This window comes from Pelodiscus sinensis, chromosome 8 (genome assembly GCF_052426305.1).
Source record: "Pelodiscus sinensis isolate ZL-2025 chromosome 8, ASM5242630v1, whole genome shotgun sequence".
Taxonomy (NCBI): Eukaryota; Metazoa; Chordata; order Testudines; family Trionychidae; genus Pelodiscus; species Pelodiscus sinensis.
The window spans coordinates 42187276-42204295 of record NC_143059.1 but is presented as its reverse complement, the minus strand read 5'-3'; the positions used below and the strand labels follow the sequence as shown (position 1 = coordinate 42204295).

General features: G+C 40.1%; 1 protein-coding gene across 8 annotated transcripts in view; it reads right to left on the bottom strand.

The window, feature by feature from the left end:
- CPEB3 (cytoplasmic polyadenylation element binding protein 3) overlaps positions 1–17020 on the bottom strand; it is a 188395-nt gene that overhangs the window by 47242 nt on the left and 124133 nt on the right. For 6 of the 8 annotated variants that reach the window (XM_075935182.2, XM_089780173.1, XM_075935184.2 and 3 more), the window contains 2 exons: positions 15860–16027; positions 12643–12732 (listed from right to left, as the gene is read on the bottom strand). The exons of the other annotated variants lie outside the window; for them this stretch is intronic. In XM_075935182.2, the coding sequence (XP_075791297.1) occupies positions 12643–12732; positions 15860–16027 (258 nt within the window). The remainder of the gene's footprint in view (positions 1–12642; positions 12733–15859; positions 16028–17020) is intronic. 8 annotated transcript variants of the gene reach the window in all.

Here is a 17020-nt window from a genome sequence, read left to right as displayed (position 1 = left end):
ATTGGAGGATTGGGCCACAAGAAATCTGATGAGGTTCAACAAGGACAAGTGCAGAGTCCTGCACTTGGGACGGAAGAATCCCAAGCATAGTTACAAGCTGGGGACCAACCGGTTAAGTAGTAGTTCTGCAGAAAAGGACCTTGGGGTTACAGTGGATGAGAAGCTAGATGAGTCAACAGTGTGCCCTTGTAGTCAAGAAGGCTAATGGCATATTAGGTAGCATTAAGAGGAGCATTGCCAGCAGATCCAGAGATGTCATCATTCCCCTTTATTCGGCTTTGGTGAGGCCGCATCTGGAGTATTGTGTCCAGTTCTGGGCCCCCCACTACAAAAAGGATGCGGACGCATTGGAGAGGGTCCAGCGGAGGGCAACCAAAATGATTAGGGGGCCAGAGCATATGACTTATGAGGAGAGGCTGAGGGACTTGGGTCTGTTTAGTCTGCAGAAGCGAAGAGTGAGGGGGGATTTGATAGCAGCCTTCAACTTCCTGAAGGGAGGTTCTAAAGAGGATGGAGAGAGGCTGTTCTCAGTAGTGACAGATGGCAGAACAAGGAGCAATGGTCTCAAGTTGTGGTGGGAGAGGTCCAGGTTGGATATTAGGAAAAACTGTTTCACTAGGAGGGTGATGAAGCACTGGAATGGGTTACCTAGGGAAGTAGTGGAGTCTCCACCCCTAGAGGTGTTTAAGTCTCGGCTTGACAAAGCCCTGGCCGGGTTGATTTAGTTGGAATTGGTCCCGCCTAGAGCCGGGGGCTGGACTTGATGACCTTCTGAGGTCTCTTCCAGTTCTATGATTCTATGAGTCTTAAGCAAAACTTCCCCCATTGGTTGAATTGCTTTTAATTTGAGGAGAATTTTAAAAAAGAGACTAATGCTTGAAGAAGATAATCACCAAATTAAACAAATAGGAGAAAACTTTATCTAGTTGGTTAATTAGTTTTAAGCATTAATGGAAAATTGAGCCAAGAAACTTCTTAAACAATCTTCAGTGTATCTTTTAATTAACAAAGCTAAAGAAGAAATTATTGAATTCCAAGAAAAGGCTTGGGAACCCTTGGAAAGATGGGCTTTTCTGAAGATTGAAGCCACCTACTAGATGGGTAGGAAATTTGTCATGATATTTACATTGTACAGTTAGAGTACATCTACACTGCAGGGCAAAAGTCGAATTAAGCTATGCAACTTGAGCTACATGAATTGCATAGCTGACGCTGAAAGAGCTTAATTTGACTTTTGGCGCTGTCTACACAGCAGTAAGTTGAAGGGAGAACACTCTTCCTTCGATTTCCCTTACTCCTTGTGAAATGAGGGTTACCATGAGTTGGAGTAAGAAGTCTACCAGCGCGCCATTATTTTGAAATAATGGCTTGTAGTGTAAATACATTTTTTTGTTATTTCAGAATAACATCAGTTATTCTAAAATGACGCTGCCGTGTAGATGTACCCTATCTGAATAACCACCCATTTCCCCAGATATCTCCCCAATATTTAAAAGGGCCAAAGGGAAATTGCCAAATATGTATTTTTGGGTAGATCAAGCCTTTCAATTCAACTGACTGGAAGAATAACTTACAGCAACAATTGTTTCCAGTTTACTGTTTTCTCTCTTCTAGGAGACCCAGTAGTTCAGCTTTCTATTTCCACTAAGATATCCAGTTCTCTCCTGAGAGATCCATTCTTCATTGCAGGACCTAAAGTCCCAAATACTGAGGTGTCCATAGCCCACATATTCATGTAAGCAATGTTCAGTAACTTTTCTCTCCTATGAGATTTATTTTTAACTAAAAGTCTTCTACAAAACCTGAGCTTTGAAGCCTTCAAAGATCAAAGTCCCAAATATAAGCAACTTTAAAGAAGAAAGTGGTTTCCTGAAGATCAAAGGATTAAAAAAAACCCAAAACCCAATTATTACTATTGCAGATATTCCCTGGACAACAAAAGGAAGGGTCAAATAAACCACACATTGCTCTAAAGCACAGGAAAATTTAAAAGTCAGTATTTACTGCTAAGATTCCATAGGAAATTTCAGTATTTTGAAAAATGCCAGAATTTGTCCTTGAAGATCAAAAATATGACCTTTCTGTTTTATTTTGAGGGTGGTACATGACAGGCAAGGGAAGGTTAGGCAAGGAGGAGTGCCAAGGTGCTACCTTGATAGTGCCGCTGGTGAAAGGGCACTCAGGCTATGGCCTTGCCTGTGCTGCGTCTCTTCCTGCCACCACTCCATCTTTCCCAAGACCCTGCCCTGCTCTTGTACTCTCTCTGCGCATTGCTGCTCCTCCCTTTCCCCTAAAGTCCCCCCTTCCACTCAGTGGTCAACATCTGCTCTCTGGGAGAGGGTGGAGCATAGTGAGGCCTCAGGGGAGGAGGTTAAGTGGGGGCAGGCTTTAGGGCGGAGCAGGGGACGTGGCCTCCATTTCTAGGGAGTTTCCAGCTCATCCACCTAACTTCCCTAAGTGAGGGAGTCACATGCCATCCATGTCTTTAAACTCCCTTATAGTTCATGATTCTGGATCTTTGAACTGAAATTTCAAATTAATACACGTAACTTCCATAGATACTATTAAGATAGTATTTATTCAGAGACTAGCTAACAAAGATTATACCGAAGGTAGGAAAGAAATAAAATCTTAAAGTAGCCTTAAGATTTGAAATCTTCTCCCAAAATTGTAATTGGCTGAGTTACAGGAGTTGAATTTAAAAACCTTGTTACTAAGTACTTATGCCTCAATTCAATAATCTGTTTTCCACCTAGAGAAATAATTGCATTTTTGGATGTGAAAGCTGGATCTGACAGTTACCAGTTTACTAAAGCTATTTTGTTATTGCTTAAAGAATGAAGTTTAAGCTTGTAAGCTGGAACTGTACTGTAGTATAGAGGTCTATGAAAACTGATTGTTATGATGGTTAAATTGTTTTATTTTAACTCAGTTTCTAAGTGAGAACTAGCAACTTCATTAAATTACTGTTACGATCACTCACACCTTTAGGGCTGTGCTATAGTTGCACATGTGAGTTACCTGTAGCTAGAAAAGCATCTTCTGATCTCTCTTCCTTGTAATAGAACAGTGAGTGAGAATGAAAAATCCAACTTCTAACCTAAAATCTCACTTGGATCTTCATTTGCATGTGCTATAAATTTTAGGTTATTTTAACACTATGGGCTCGTCTACATTGGCCCTTTTCCGAAAGGGGCATGTTAATTTCAGAGATCGTAATAGGGAAATCCGACTTTGAAGTAGGAATAAGATCCTCCGGAAAAGGGCGCTTTTTCCCGGAGGATCGGGGCCAGTGTAGACACTCTTTTCCGGCTTTTCTAAAAGCCGGAAAAAAGCGGTGGACATTTTTATTTAAATGCCGCGGGGGATATTTAAATCCCCCGCGGATTTCCCTATTACGATCTCTGAAATTAACATGCCCCTTTCGGAAAAGGGGCCAGTGTAGACGTAGCCTAATTGTATTGTTTTTCTAATAGAGTAATCTAGTGTGCTACAATTCAAATTAACCTTATTGCCATTTTTTTTGTATGTGGTAACTTAAATTGTTACTGTTTTAAGATATTATTTCAGACCATGTCTACATGTTGATCTTCCCGGGTTCGAATTAGCAGATCTAGTGAAGACATGCCAATTCAAACTGAGAAGGTCGTCCTGTCAATGTTGGTAGTCCTATTTCTATGAAGAGTAAGGGAGTAAGCAAAGTCAAAGGGCAAGTGTGCTCTCTTCGACTTCCCACAGTGTAGATGGTGCCAAAATTTGAGTTAAGATACTTTGACTTAAGCTATGTAATTAATGTAGCTGAAGTTACATATCTTAATTTGAACCTATCGCCTACTGCAGACGAGGCCTCAAATTCTAAGAAGACTGTGCTTCTTAATTACTTTTTCTGGATATCAATTTTGCTGGTGTTTATTACTTTATATGTTTGTGTTTTTTCTGTCACCATCTTTATCTAAAAGTCTCTCTTATGCACATTAACTGAATTACAGAAGCACTTCCTTCAATTTTTCTAAATTGTTCATCCTGCCTAGAATTCAAAGTACAATCTTACAATTTATGTTCTCAGACACAGTTGCTATCTTTCTCCATTTCCAAACTTTGGCTTATTAACACCAAACCCAAATCTAGTTTGTTCACTCTGCAGCATTAATGGTAACTGTCAGTGTACATGCTTATTGCATTTTTGCTTACTATTTTGTCATAGTAACACTTCAGCTAGGTGTATGTTTCAACGCTGCTTAATTTGGGGCTGTAGAGTTCATGTGACAATTTGCTGAAAGCGTTTTGGGCATGATTCTGTTTTCCTAAAACAGTAGTAATGGTTTTGCTAGTTTTTGTTTAAGCTGATGCTGCTTTTAATTATATTGTCCTATCCTACCTATCTTGTTTCCTCCTAATTTGTTCTCTAGTATAACAGTTTTTATATCAAATTGAATTTTAGTTGTAATCAAGTTTCTTCATTGAGTTTAAATTTGGTTATTTGATACTATTTTTGTAAGTTTCATAGCTGAATTATGTTAGTAATGCTGAGCAATTAGTTCATCTTAATTAGGGCAAATATCTTGATGCTGTTAGCTTCCTAACTTTCTGCTCAAGTTTATAATACTAGTAAATTCAGTATAATTAGCCATCCTTATTTATAAGGAAGCCAGGAAAAGGACTGTTTTCCACAAGGTGGAAAGGGAGGGACCGGGCTATTCAGAGGAACGCAATACTGACAGTGGTCCCTGGGGTAAGTGAGCTGCAGAGGACAGCTATCCTGCAGCCATACCAGGATATCCTGAGTGGCCAACAGGGCTGAGGCTCCACCATCTTGCCTGCCAGCATACCAGTAAGTAGTCCCCCAACCCCAAACCTTTTCCCCCTCCTCCCAGCCCTTGGCTGCAGTGCCATGGCGGCGGGGGGCCACTCTATACTTCCTGAATTTTATTAGTTTACATCAGAACCTTAGTATCAGTTTTAACAGTTTTCTAATCTATTTGATATGCCAGAATCTGTCTCTCTCTTTCCATGCCCACACACTTTCTTATAGGTAAATACTGTAACACAGCATAGAGAATGAAAAAATGGCAAATATTTCTGATGTATTTATTATTTAAGTCTCAGGAATGAAAATTAAATAGCATGAAACTCAATATTTTAACAGGCATGGGAGAAAGAACTATGGAAATGAATATGCACTTTTACCATTGTCTAATGGTCAAGGCTATTACTTCAATAGAAGAGGCTGCAAACAAAATATAACTTCATTCTCAGAAAGAAGAATATGAAGCACCAAATAATTAAAAAAGCAGCCTATTCAATCAGAGGAAGGAGAGAGAAGGCCCATGGCAGCTGGTGGGGAGCTGGGGAGAGAGAAAAGACTTATGTCAGATGGGACCCTCACCCTCAGCCCCTCTTCACCTTCCCAGCCCTCACACTTACTACCCCTCACCCTCCTGCACTGCCTCCCCATTTCCAAGGCCCTGCCTTGACTCCTGCACCACCACCACCACCCCCCACACGACCAGCTTCCTACCCTGAAAGACGCAGTCAACACTAGGTAAGTCTTCTAGTTTACTTTATATTGAAGAATTTCAGTTGTTTTAGATATTACCTTTAAAGATTGCTACAAAGCCCATACTTTTGAACATTAAGTAAACTGATAGTAATCTAGAAGAAATATAAATACTTTACAAGTAGATGGTAGGACAGCCATCTATGTCATTCTGTATACAGAAGCACTTGTCCAACTCAGTTTTTCAAATAGTGTAAAATCACTTCTGAAAAATCTATTATACGGAATTATGAGGTGATTCCTATGAATACCAAACAAAGCAGTATTTTAGGGATTGCATCACAAAAATCACAGTCTGGTTCTATTTGATGAGGGAGATGTTGCTTTCCAAGTAAATACCTTTCAGGTGCAAAATTCTGTTTCAGTATGTCTCTATCTAAAAGGACACATGATTAAATGACTCTTTGCACTCTTATTAAATGTTTTGATCAAGTCCAGGTCTGAATGCTTTCCAGTTATCTATTATAATACCCAGATATGAGTTATGAATGTCAAAGAACTCTTAACCTCAGCTTTAAAATTTTATTTTTACCACCACTTTCTTCAGTCACTTACTAGATGTTACATGTTCACTTGCAAAGACTCGTAAGTTTAACTCCTTAAATTCTCTTCAGTCAGATAGAAGCACCTCTGTGGATCTCTTGTCACATTCCATTCAAAGTAAGGATATTCAGTGGCCAGATTACTCAATGGAAATACACAAATTAGGCAGTTTACAAACATGATGGGGTGAAAAGAAAGCTAAGCATCTTCAGCAGTCAGATAAGCCAATATAATGGCCAACTGGATCCTAACAGCTAATTCAAAAGCCCAGGTGCTTTAAAATAAGTAGTTCAAGATACCTTAAAATAAAAGGGTCTAAAGGTAAAACATGATTCTGAACAGACAAAGAATATTTCCACTTTGCTTGATGTGTCCTTCTGGTAAAAGCCTTTTTATTCAATGTCAAAACACTTGTACAGCTCCTGAACAGTTTCCATCTATGAAATCGGCAGCTTTTTCTTCTTGTAGTCAACTACAGGGACTCCAGGCCTGAGTGCAGTCAGCTCTGCAAAATTATGTCTGATAGGTTCAGAAGTGGACTGATTGATAGATACCTCAGAGCAGAGTACTTAAATTGATAGGCTAGAACTATCAATATCACACATGCTTTGTCCTGACTTATCTTTCTTAGACTTCTGGGGATTAACTGAATGGAAGGAAATGCATAAAACAGAGTCTGTTTTCCCATTGAGTTTGAAATGTATCCACCAGAGATCCTGGGCACATTGGGACCATATTACTAAGAAATAGGTCTGCTGAGGGAACTCCTCATTTTAAGAAAACATGACTAAAGACTTGAGGGTTTCAACTCAGTCAAGAGCCATGGGTTTTGAAGGTGGTGGTGGATAATAGCCTGATATTTAAACAGATCTGTCTATCAAATAAGACATTTTAGTTTCTCCTGAAGAACTTCTACAAGTAAATCTAACTTTGTTCAGCTCATAAACCGTCCTCAGCCAACCTTGTGGAGGCTGAAGGCATAATCTTGCTTACACAGTCATATAGGTACAAGTTGCCAGATAATCCAGCTGAGGTAGACTCACTGGTCTTGGGTGAGCCCAGTGGCAAGAAATTTAGGGATTCATTGTAGAAAATTTCTCCTGATGAAGAAGAGGCCCTTGCAAACGGAATGTAAGATTGTCCCTATGAATTCTGTAGGCAAGGGGCAGGCAATTTTAGAAAAGGGGCCACTATACAAATTTTAGAAGTGGACCTGGGCTGCCACAGAAGGGGCAGAGCCGCAGGAAGAAGGCGTGGGGCCAGGAAACTTCTGTGCTTCCCTGCCCACAGACCCTTATTGGCCTAGGAGTGGGGGAGCAGTTGAAGTCTTTGCCTCCACTTCCCCCGCAGAGAGAACTGGTTCCCTCTAGGCGCCCATGTCTCTGGGGGTGGGAAGAGACTTTGTGTGCTTCGCCTACCCCCCCAAGGCCAATCAGGGCTTGGTGGCAGGGGAGCATGTGAAGTCTCTCGCTCACTGCCCCCACCCTGCAAGGGGTACACAGTGCTTAGAGTGAACTGCCAGCTGAACCAGTCAGGGCCTGGGGGTGGGGAGTGCACAAAGTCTCTTGCTCCCTGCTCCTGTTCAGATGGCAGTTCACTCTAAGCGCCACGCGCCCCTGGTAGCAAAGGAGACTTTATGTGCTCTCCCATCCCCAGGCCCTGATGGGCCTGAGGGTGGGGGAGTGGCAGGGTGTCCATGGGCCAGATCAACTCTCTTGACAGGCCGAATCCAGCCTGTGGAGGCTCTCTTGCCCAACCCGGCTGTAGGCTGAATATTGGTGAGAGGAGAGTTGTTCTGATTGATTCTGAAACTTGAAAAACAGTTGCAGAACTGCACAAACATCCCTGTTGAGCTGACTGACCTTGAAACAGCCAATCACCCAGATAGTGGTACACATGGAGGCCCTGACTCCTTAAGTGAGCTGCTACCATACGAAGACATTTGGGAAACATCCTTGGAGCTTGTAGGAAAGCTGAATGCTTGAACTCTGAATTGATCGTGAAGTTTGACGACTCCAAGATGTAGATAGTTCTGCAAGTTAGACGAATTGACACACGGAAATAAGTGTCTTGCAAGTCAAGAGTAACAAAATTCATAGGATCTAAAGACGGGATTATGGAAGAAAGGGTGAAAAGTTGAAGCAGTGGATGAATTTGAGATGTTTTAAGATCTACAATTGAACACCATCCATCTTTCTTCTTTGGTATGAAGAAGTGATGAGAATAGAACTGTTTGCCTCGAAACTCTGGAGGCATCTCCCCACTGCCACTAATCACAGAAGAGTGCATCTCCAACCACAGCAGATTCCTGAAGAGACACGGGGTATGGTCAAGCAGAGTTGTCAAAGGCTGAAACTGAATTGAGTATTTTTTAAGACAATTTCTGAGATCACTGTTTTAAAGTTAATGAATCTTAGAATATCATTTTGGAATTTTTAATTGTTTCTGCATACAGTAGTGCTTTGCTGAGCAGATTCCAGTTCAATAGAATATATGCATCCTAAATATTCAGAAAATAGAGTCTAATGGCTCCTCTTAGATTTTAAGAAATGCATTTACGCTCATCCTACTCCAATCATAAATTTGGTCCAGTCACTCCTGGTAAAGCAAGATAACTTCACAATAGTGCTTGGTACAGTTCCTTGTGTGGTATTTTCTTGCAGGTGAAAACAGATTACTAATTTCCCCTCACTGTCCCCCACTGAGCTGACAGGAATGGATCAATGCAGTGGTATATTACACCCGAATTCCTCAGAAGCACTGGAAAGTGATGTATGGAAAAAGAGAACAGAACAAAAGTACTGGAAGAGAGCCAGGGAAAAGAGGTAGTAGGAGCAACCTCACTAATTCTTCCGTCTTCCTCCCAATTCACTTAATCTCTTTTTTGCCTGGGTGTCTAATACTACTCTGACCTCAAAAGTCTCCCCAATTCCAATTACATCTGCATTAGTTCCACCCACCCTATATTCTACTTCTGTCTTTTTCAGTCCCTGAAACCCATACATTATTTCCCATCTCTTCCCCGGGTGGAATAGAGAAAGCCAGAGGCTGCCTTCCCTTCTTTCCCTGGCACCTTTTCTGAAAGCATTGTAGCTTCCAATGCAAATTTCATACCCATTTTAATCTTTGAAAAAATAAATACTTATCACAGAGAAACAAGTAAGGCAGGAGATATTCTTTTCAAGTTTGCAAGCTAGTATTACATATAAAGAAAAGTGAAGCTATTTTAAAACCAGTAGTGCATTATCTGCTTAACACAAAATAAGGTATAAGAAACAAGTGAATTACTGCATTTGATGTGTTGCCCAAGTTAAAAACATTAGACTCTAGATTTACAGGCCTGTATTAAAAATCATATTTAAATTAGAATATTCTTTGAAACGTTCTGCTTTTGCCTGAATAAAATAGACCATCAAGTCTAAAGCGGCTGAATCATAATTATGTATTGCTGCATTCAGTACTTTTCTTTAGAACTTTTCTCATTATTCCTTGAAATCCCATGAGTACTTAAAAGAAAACCCTTAACCACAAATTGTATTTAAATACTTAAAACTCTGCAATAAAATTCAAATAAATGTGCTACAATCTGAGCATCTGTTTCCCGAAGACTAGCACGTGGCATTTATAATTTTGCCAGTTTCTTTAAGCATTTGTTTAGGATATGTTATGAAGTATGCAAGTCATCTAAAGAATCTTCGGGCAGCAGTAATAATTTGGCCTCATTCAGAAGCAAAGTATTTGATTCACCTCATGGGGGAGACTGATTAAAAAACCAGCACTGAACATTTCAACACAAAGCAGAAAAATGCCATGCAAAAGCAGTAATTTAAATGTGTTAGGGACTAGAAATAGCCTCTTACACACATTGTCAGCTGCTGCTAACAGCTTCTGTTGTTCAAGTGCATAATCTACACATTTAGTGACAAAACAGCTGTGTATCACCACTACCCTCATTTCCCAGCAATCCAGATTCTGCATTTATCAAGGACAAAACGCATACGATAGGGATTGTTGGTCTTTACTCAGGTGATTTTTTTGTTTTATTTTTAAAACATCCATAAATGTGAGCTTGTGATTGATACCCAAACCATTTTAAAAAAGAAGCCAGATGCATAGTTACTCATTTATGCAGTGAAAACAATTTAGAAAACCCTTTAAAATATATTCAGACAATTGCAGTATTTTGTAGTGTTAGACAAGATACATGGATCCGTCTTTTCAGTGCCAGGTCTGGTAGATTGAACCAGGCCAGAATTTCCTACAGCTTTTTTTGTTATAAATATTCTGCCATTGCATAACTGTCAGTATGTTAAGAGAAACCCCTTCACCTGAGGTTCTATCCAGATATTTACATAGCCCCATGACTAGCAGATAAATCACCAGTAAAATTCCTGAACTTTTTTGCAGGTTCAAAGTACCGCTTGGCTACCATAGCCACCCGCTCAAATGTTTCCAGGAATGCCTCAGGATCATTGTCTGGCCACATCTTAGCAAGCTTGATAGGCACTGGTGCAGGTGCAGGTGCAGGCACAGGCAGCTCAGTGTCCGACTCAGTCTACTCATTTCTGGTGCTCTAGTAATTTAGGGTGCTATACAGAAGGCCATCCATCATACATGACATGGTGGAAAAATTAAGTGAATTCTTTGCATTGCTCTCCAATACAGAGGATATAGGAGAGATCCTCACTATTCTCTTTAGGTGACAAGTCTAAGGAATTGTCCCAGATTGAGGTGTCAATAGAGGTGGTTTTGAAACAAATTGATAAATTAAACAGCAGTAAGTCAGCAGGACCAGATGGTATTCACCCAAGAGTTCTGAAGGTACTCAGATATGAAATTTCAGAATTACTAACCATGGTATGTAATCTATCATTTAAACCAGCCTCTGTACTTGTGATTAGAGGGTAGCTAATGTAATGCCAATTTTTCAAAAAGTTTCCAAAGGTGATTCTGGAAAAAACAGCCCATCAAGGCTAACTCCAGTACCAGAAAAATTAACTGAAAATATAGTAAAGAACACAATTATCAGACACAGATAAACAATATATTAGGCAAGAGTCAATATGGTGTTTGTAAAAAGAAGTCATGCCTAACTAATCTAGTAGAATTATTTGAGGATGTCAAAAGTATACTGTAGGTCAAATGTACTTGATCACCAGGCTTAGCAGGACTACAAATGAATCCTCAAGACAGGCATGCTGAAGAGATGATGCTGAAGCCCTGATTAATAACTAAGAAGCCAGTTATAAATAATCACGAACAGTTGGGACTGACTGGTTAGCACTTTCAGACAGACATTCTAGGGCAACTGGAAGAGGCTTTGAAAGCTGTTTCCCATAATAGAATCATGACAGAATTAGAAGAGGTTGGATTCCCTTGTCTTCTGCTAAAATAGATCTTACTCAAAAACATTTTTACAAGTCTGACAGTAGACTGATTTAGCCTCCCAGAATACAGAACAAATCTAATAACCAATCAAGTCTCATGTGAATCTGAAATAAATTTGTAATTAAATTAGTTATTCACTAAGCCACGGCAAACAAATTTGTGTAGGTCTAAGAGATATCAGATGAATTCATTACACCCTCTTGGCTAAAACTCTCTGACTAGAAAGAATCTAAACCGGTTTAACGCACTACATTAATAAGTTACAACTTTTAGAAATTATACTGAAAAGCACATATTCACTTCATCTTATTTACCCATGAGCAGATGTTATATAATAACTACTGACAGCAGTTTTCTTTTGAGATAGAAATGTCCTAAATGGTATTCATGGAACACTTGTCACAAAGAAGTTACCATGCCTCAAAGCAGTTTAAAAAACTTCTGGATGAGCGTAGCTGTTTGCACATAAAAGTGCATCTATAAAAATATTGTAGGCGTGTGTCAGCTCAGTGACCAACACAGTATAATGTGCTGCCAAACCAGTCTTAAGAACAATTGTGAATATTAATGGCCGGGGAGAAGGGAAGAATCTCAGAATATGAGTACTACCCCATCCTTGTGGCTACAGACGGTATGCTGTATAACACTGTTTTAAAAATGCAGGAGCTACGGATATACAATAAAAGGAGGAATGTATAAAGCCAAGCAACACTCCCAAACCATCTCCTGTCCAACCCTAAACTGGTCTAAATGACATTACTGTATTTCAAAAACTTCAAGACCCTACAAGCCATGTTTACATAACAGTCTTATTAATTCAGCTCTGCCAGTAGCAGCAATAACAGGGGGAATATTCCTGCAGAATAAAACTAGCTTAAATACATATTCCTGATTCACTCCACTAGCAGATTTCAACTCTAATGGGACTCAGTAGATTCACTGGTTAAAAAAAAAAAAAAAAAGTTGTATTACATGGACTGAATTTTCCCCTTCTATACACCAATTGTACATGCAGAAGAATCGTAATTGAAGAAGACTACAGCCATCTTAAGGAGTCAAAACTAGTTTTTTTAATGGATTTAATGTTTTTAAACCAGCAGCAGGAATTTGCTTGTTCCAGAACATCCCATGTAGGCTTATTTCAAGCTAATTACCTTTAGGTGGAAAATATGACTTGCTTTCAGCTTTGTGAGGCCAGTCTACCACAAGAGGTCCAAACCTGCGAAAGCTGGCAGTGATTTCATCTACAAAAACAAATAAGGAACCTTAAAGAAAATCTGAAGATTAGAAGTGGCAAAACAAGTATTCTTGCTTAAGAAAATGTTAGAAACTAATTTTTCTGAAGCTACTGAAAACAGGAAAAAGTGAAATGATGAATAGGTGACATTTCTTGAAATACTTTTTTTTTAACCTCTGCTATACTTAGTTGCTTAAACTCCACTAGTTTTGCCTTTGACTATGAAGTTTCGCAACAAGACTAAAAGTTGATGCTTTCACAAGACTGAATTTTCTTGATTATTAGTAGTAATGATGAAAACCAAGCTTTAATACAGATCTACCATTTTTTTAAAACAAATAAAACAAAAAATGAATCCGAACCATCTTAACTCTCAGACTCAGGGAATTTCAAATCTGGATCAGGATACTGTACTTAATCAGTAACAACATTTGATCCATTAGAAATGGGTGTGTACTGCAAATACTGATCTGAAACCTAAATTCTAGTTGACCCCTTTTCTACTTTTATACCTAAGTAACTTATCAAACATTTCTTTATTTGCCAACAGTTAATCATTGTTTTAAATACAGACAGATACCCCAAAAACCCAAACCAAGCAAAGGGGGAAAAAGCTATTCTACATTTACATGCTCTTTTGTTTTGCATGGAAATGTAACTTTTCTGAAGCATTTTTGCAACTCTTTTATATAAGATTAGTCTTTAAACAAAAACAAACACATCTGGACATAAAGAAAACTAAGTACTTAAAATAATGAAATATTGTTAAATTCCCTATACTATGCATTCCAAAAGACTTTTACCAACTAACTCCCAGCAAAGGCTGGAGATCTGGCTTCTGTTTCTGCTGAGTTGCTTAAACAGAAACTCAAGACTCAAATGTTTTGGTCAAAGTAAGTCCAATAGGAATATTGGACAAACAAAAGGAGATGGGGTTAAGTTCCCTTACTCTGTGAAAACCCTGATTTTATCTCACTGCTTTAGCAGAAAAACATTTTTTTCTCATCAGGAAGCATACACTTTAATATATTCAGAACTAGATGGATGTTAGCAATCCATACGTCAGAAGAAAAGTATGCAGGACAGTGTTTTCTCAATGTTTGAGGTTTAGTATTTCTTTATGAAGGTATTACATGGTTTGGCAAAAGGCTTAATACAAAATCAGCTTCAAAGTACCCTTTCTTTCCCTTGTGATATACATCCTTACGTTCCCTGCATGTGCTTAATTAATGGTGGATTCTCAGTGATAGGTGGGAACTGAAGAACTTCCACAGTGGATTGTGATTTTATTTATAAAAAAGAGATGCACAATGCAAAAAACTGTGATTGTTGACAATAACCTAAGTATCTTTTTGCAACCACACTAAATAGGTCACATTTGTCAACTAATTCACTGTAAACATCCGTTACTAATACAAGTTGGATCTCTATAGTCTGGACTTCCATAGTCCAGAAACATCCATGGTCACCCAAACTCAGGTGCACCCATGGGGAAAATCTGGGCCCCACACAACAACTTTTCACCCAACACTCCCAGAGCATTGCAAATAGTTCCTCTGTGGCATCAAAGCGCAGGGAGGGAGAGGGAAGAGCAAGGATGGGAGGGAGGCGGGAGATACTTAGGAAAGAGGTAGAGTGGCTGCAAAGCACAGCCCTGTGGCCAGGGCTGTGAGCACAGCCCTGTGGCCAGGGCTGTGAGCACAGCCCAGCAGCTGTGGGGCTCAGTGCATTCACACAGGGCTGCTCTCCATAGCCACTGCCTCTTCCCCCAACTGCCCCGCCAGGCCCTATTCAGTCAATGTTGGCCTCTCTGCTGTCACCAGAGTGAAGCCCTGCAATTGGTGGCAGCAGAAGGGTGGGCATTGACCTTCCTGGTCCAGCAGATTCCCTGGTTTGGAACCGTTCAGATCCCAAAGGTGTTTGACCAGAGAGATAAAAATGATTCTCAAATAAACGGAGAGAGTCATTTTATTAACTAAAACCCATTTTTATTATGAGGAACATATTTAAGAAACATAAGCTGTCATTTCAGTCATTTTTCCCTTTTTTTGGTCCCTAATTAGGAGATGGAATAGTCCAGGACTTCTGAGGACTTCCACCAGTCATTTAATCCTGTATTCCCATCAATTTCCTCACTTTATGTATGTACACAGTTTGGGTACATCTAGACTACATGGCTCCGTCGACGGAGCCATGTAAACTAGTTTACCCGGCACAGGCAAAGAAGCGGGGATTTAAATAATCCCCACTTCGTTAAAATGAACATGGCCACCACGCTGTGCTGACGATCAGCTGATCCAGCACAGCACAGTAGTATAGACGTGGATCGGTCGGCTCGGGAAGCCTTTGCCAACTGATCCTACAAGCCTTATTTCACGAGGCACAAGGGATCGTCAGCAATGGCTTCCGCAGCCGACCGATCCACGTCTAGTCTACCGTGCTGTGCCAGATCAGCTGATTGTCAGCACAGCACGGCGGCCATGTTTATTTTAATGAAGCAGGGATTATTTAAATCCCCGCTTCTTTGCCTACGCCGGGTAAACTAGTTTACATGGCTCCATCGACAGAGCCATGTAGTCTAGACATTCCCTTTATGGACATTGACATGCCATTGGTTACTTGCACATCAATTCATCATTCCCCCACAGACACTGACAGTTCTTCCAACCAATAGTAATCTACAAGAATTCCAACAGATTCCCAAACTCAAATTGCCTTTATAATATCACATCACACTTCAGGCTGAATCTCTCTAGTCCAGCACTATCTGGTCTGGCAACATTTGTGATCCAGCATGATTTTAGTTAGCCAGATGTCCACTTATCATGGTTGTAGTCAAGTTAACTGCAAACCCATAAAGTTTGTTTACAGCCACCAGCCCTGGCTCTCGGTCAAATGTCTTCTAAGAGCCCAGTAAGCAGTAGAAGTGTTGGCAATGCTGCTAGACAATATTGACCTCCCGTGGTTCGGCAAATTCTCTGGTTCAGCACTGGTCAGGTGTTGAGGGTGCCAGACTAGAGAGGTTCAACCTATACTAGCTACATAGCCATGAAAAGTCAGGGGTTTTAATTTTAATAAACGAAAATCTACTCCCACCCACCCCATGAATTGTACACATCACTGATTCACTGTACCTTCATCAATGTCAGGAGGCAGACCTCCAACAAACACCTTTCTAGAATAGCGTTCCACTCTTTCACCATTCTGACAGCGAGTTGGAGAGCTGAGACCCGATGATAAAGATTGATCACCGTGACTGTCATCTAGGAAGCCATCTTCAAAAGGAAAGAGTGAAGACCGACCTGTAACAGATTTGGGATTTTCTAGAGTTAAAATTTTCCTGGAGAAATAAATGTTCCATTAAGAACCCAGGCCTACTTAAAGTTGCCTTTTTAAAGTTTTAATTTAACAGAATTAGCAGTTTACTCTGAATGCCAGATGTTGCAAATGGTATTACACGTTTTGTCTGCTACCACCATTAGTATCACTGTCTTCAGTAGGACTGCAGCTGGTAGGAAGCAATATGTCTGGTTTACAGGATAAGCTGTACAGGTATGTCTACACTAGCCCCCTAGTTCAAACTAGGGAGGCTAATGTAGGCATTCGAAGTTGCAAATGAAGCCCGGGATTTAAATATCCCAGGCTTTATTTGCATCTTCCCGTCTGGTCGCCATTTTTGAATTCCACTAGTCGGAAGTAACTGCCCGCCATGAGGAGTAACAGTTAATTCAAACTAAGGACTTAGTTTGAATTGCCGTTTCACTGCCGCGTGTAGCCGCGGGCAGTTACTTCGGACTAGTGGAATTAAAAAATGGCGACCGGACGGGAAGATGCAAATAAAGCCTGGGATATTTAAATCCCAGGCTTCATTTGCAACTTCGAATGCCTACATTAGCCTCCCTAGTTCGAACTAGGGGGCTAGTGTAGACATACCCTAAGAGTGCATGTGCTGGTTCCCATCAGTATGTAGATTATAAAAATCAGCTACTGAATGTGTGAAAGATTATAGTTGACTCATTTAATAAAATGAAGTGATAGGTCGGTTTTCACATAGGTAGGTAACACATGTAATTACAGTGTAATTACAACCACACTGCTAAAGCAGTTTTTAACTCCTCTCTCTCTCTCTCTTTACCTAGCTAAAATAGTTCACTATCTTAAAACACAGACTTCTAACAGACATTCCACTGTTGTCAATAGTCAGCATTCAAGCAAGCATTTTATTATGGGCATCACTTACATTTTCCCAAAGCTACAGTTGGATAGCCTTTAGTAGGAAACAGATAGTTCTTCTC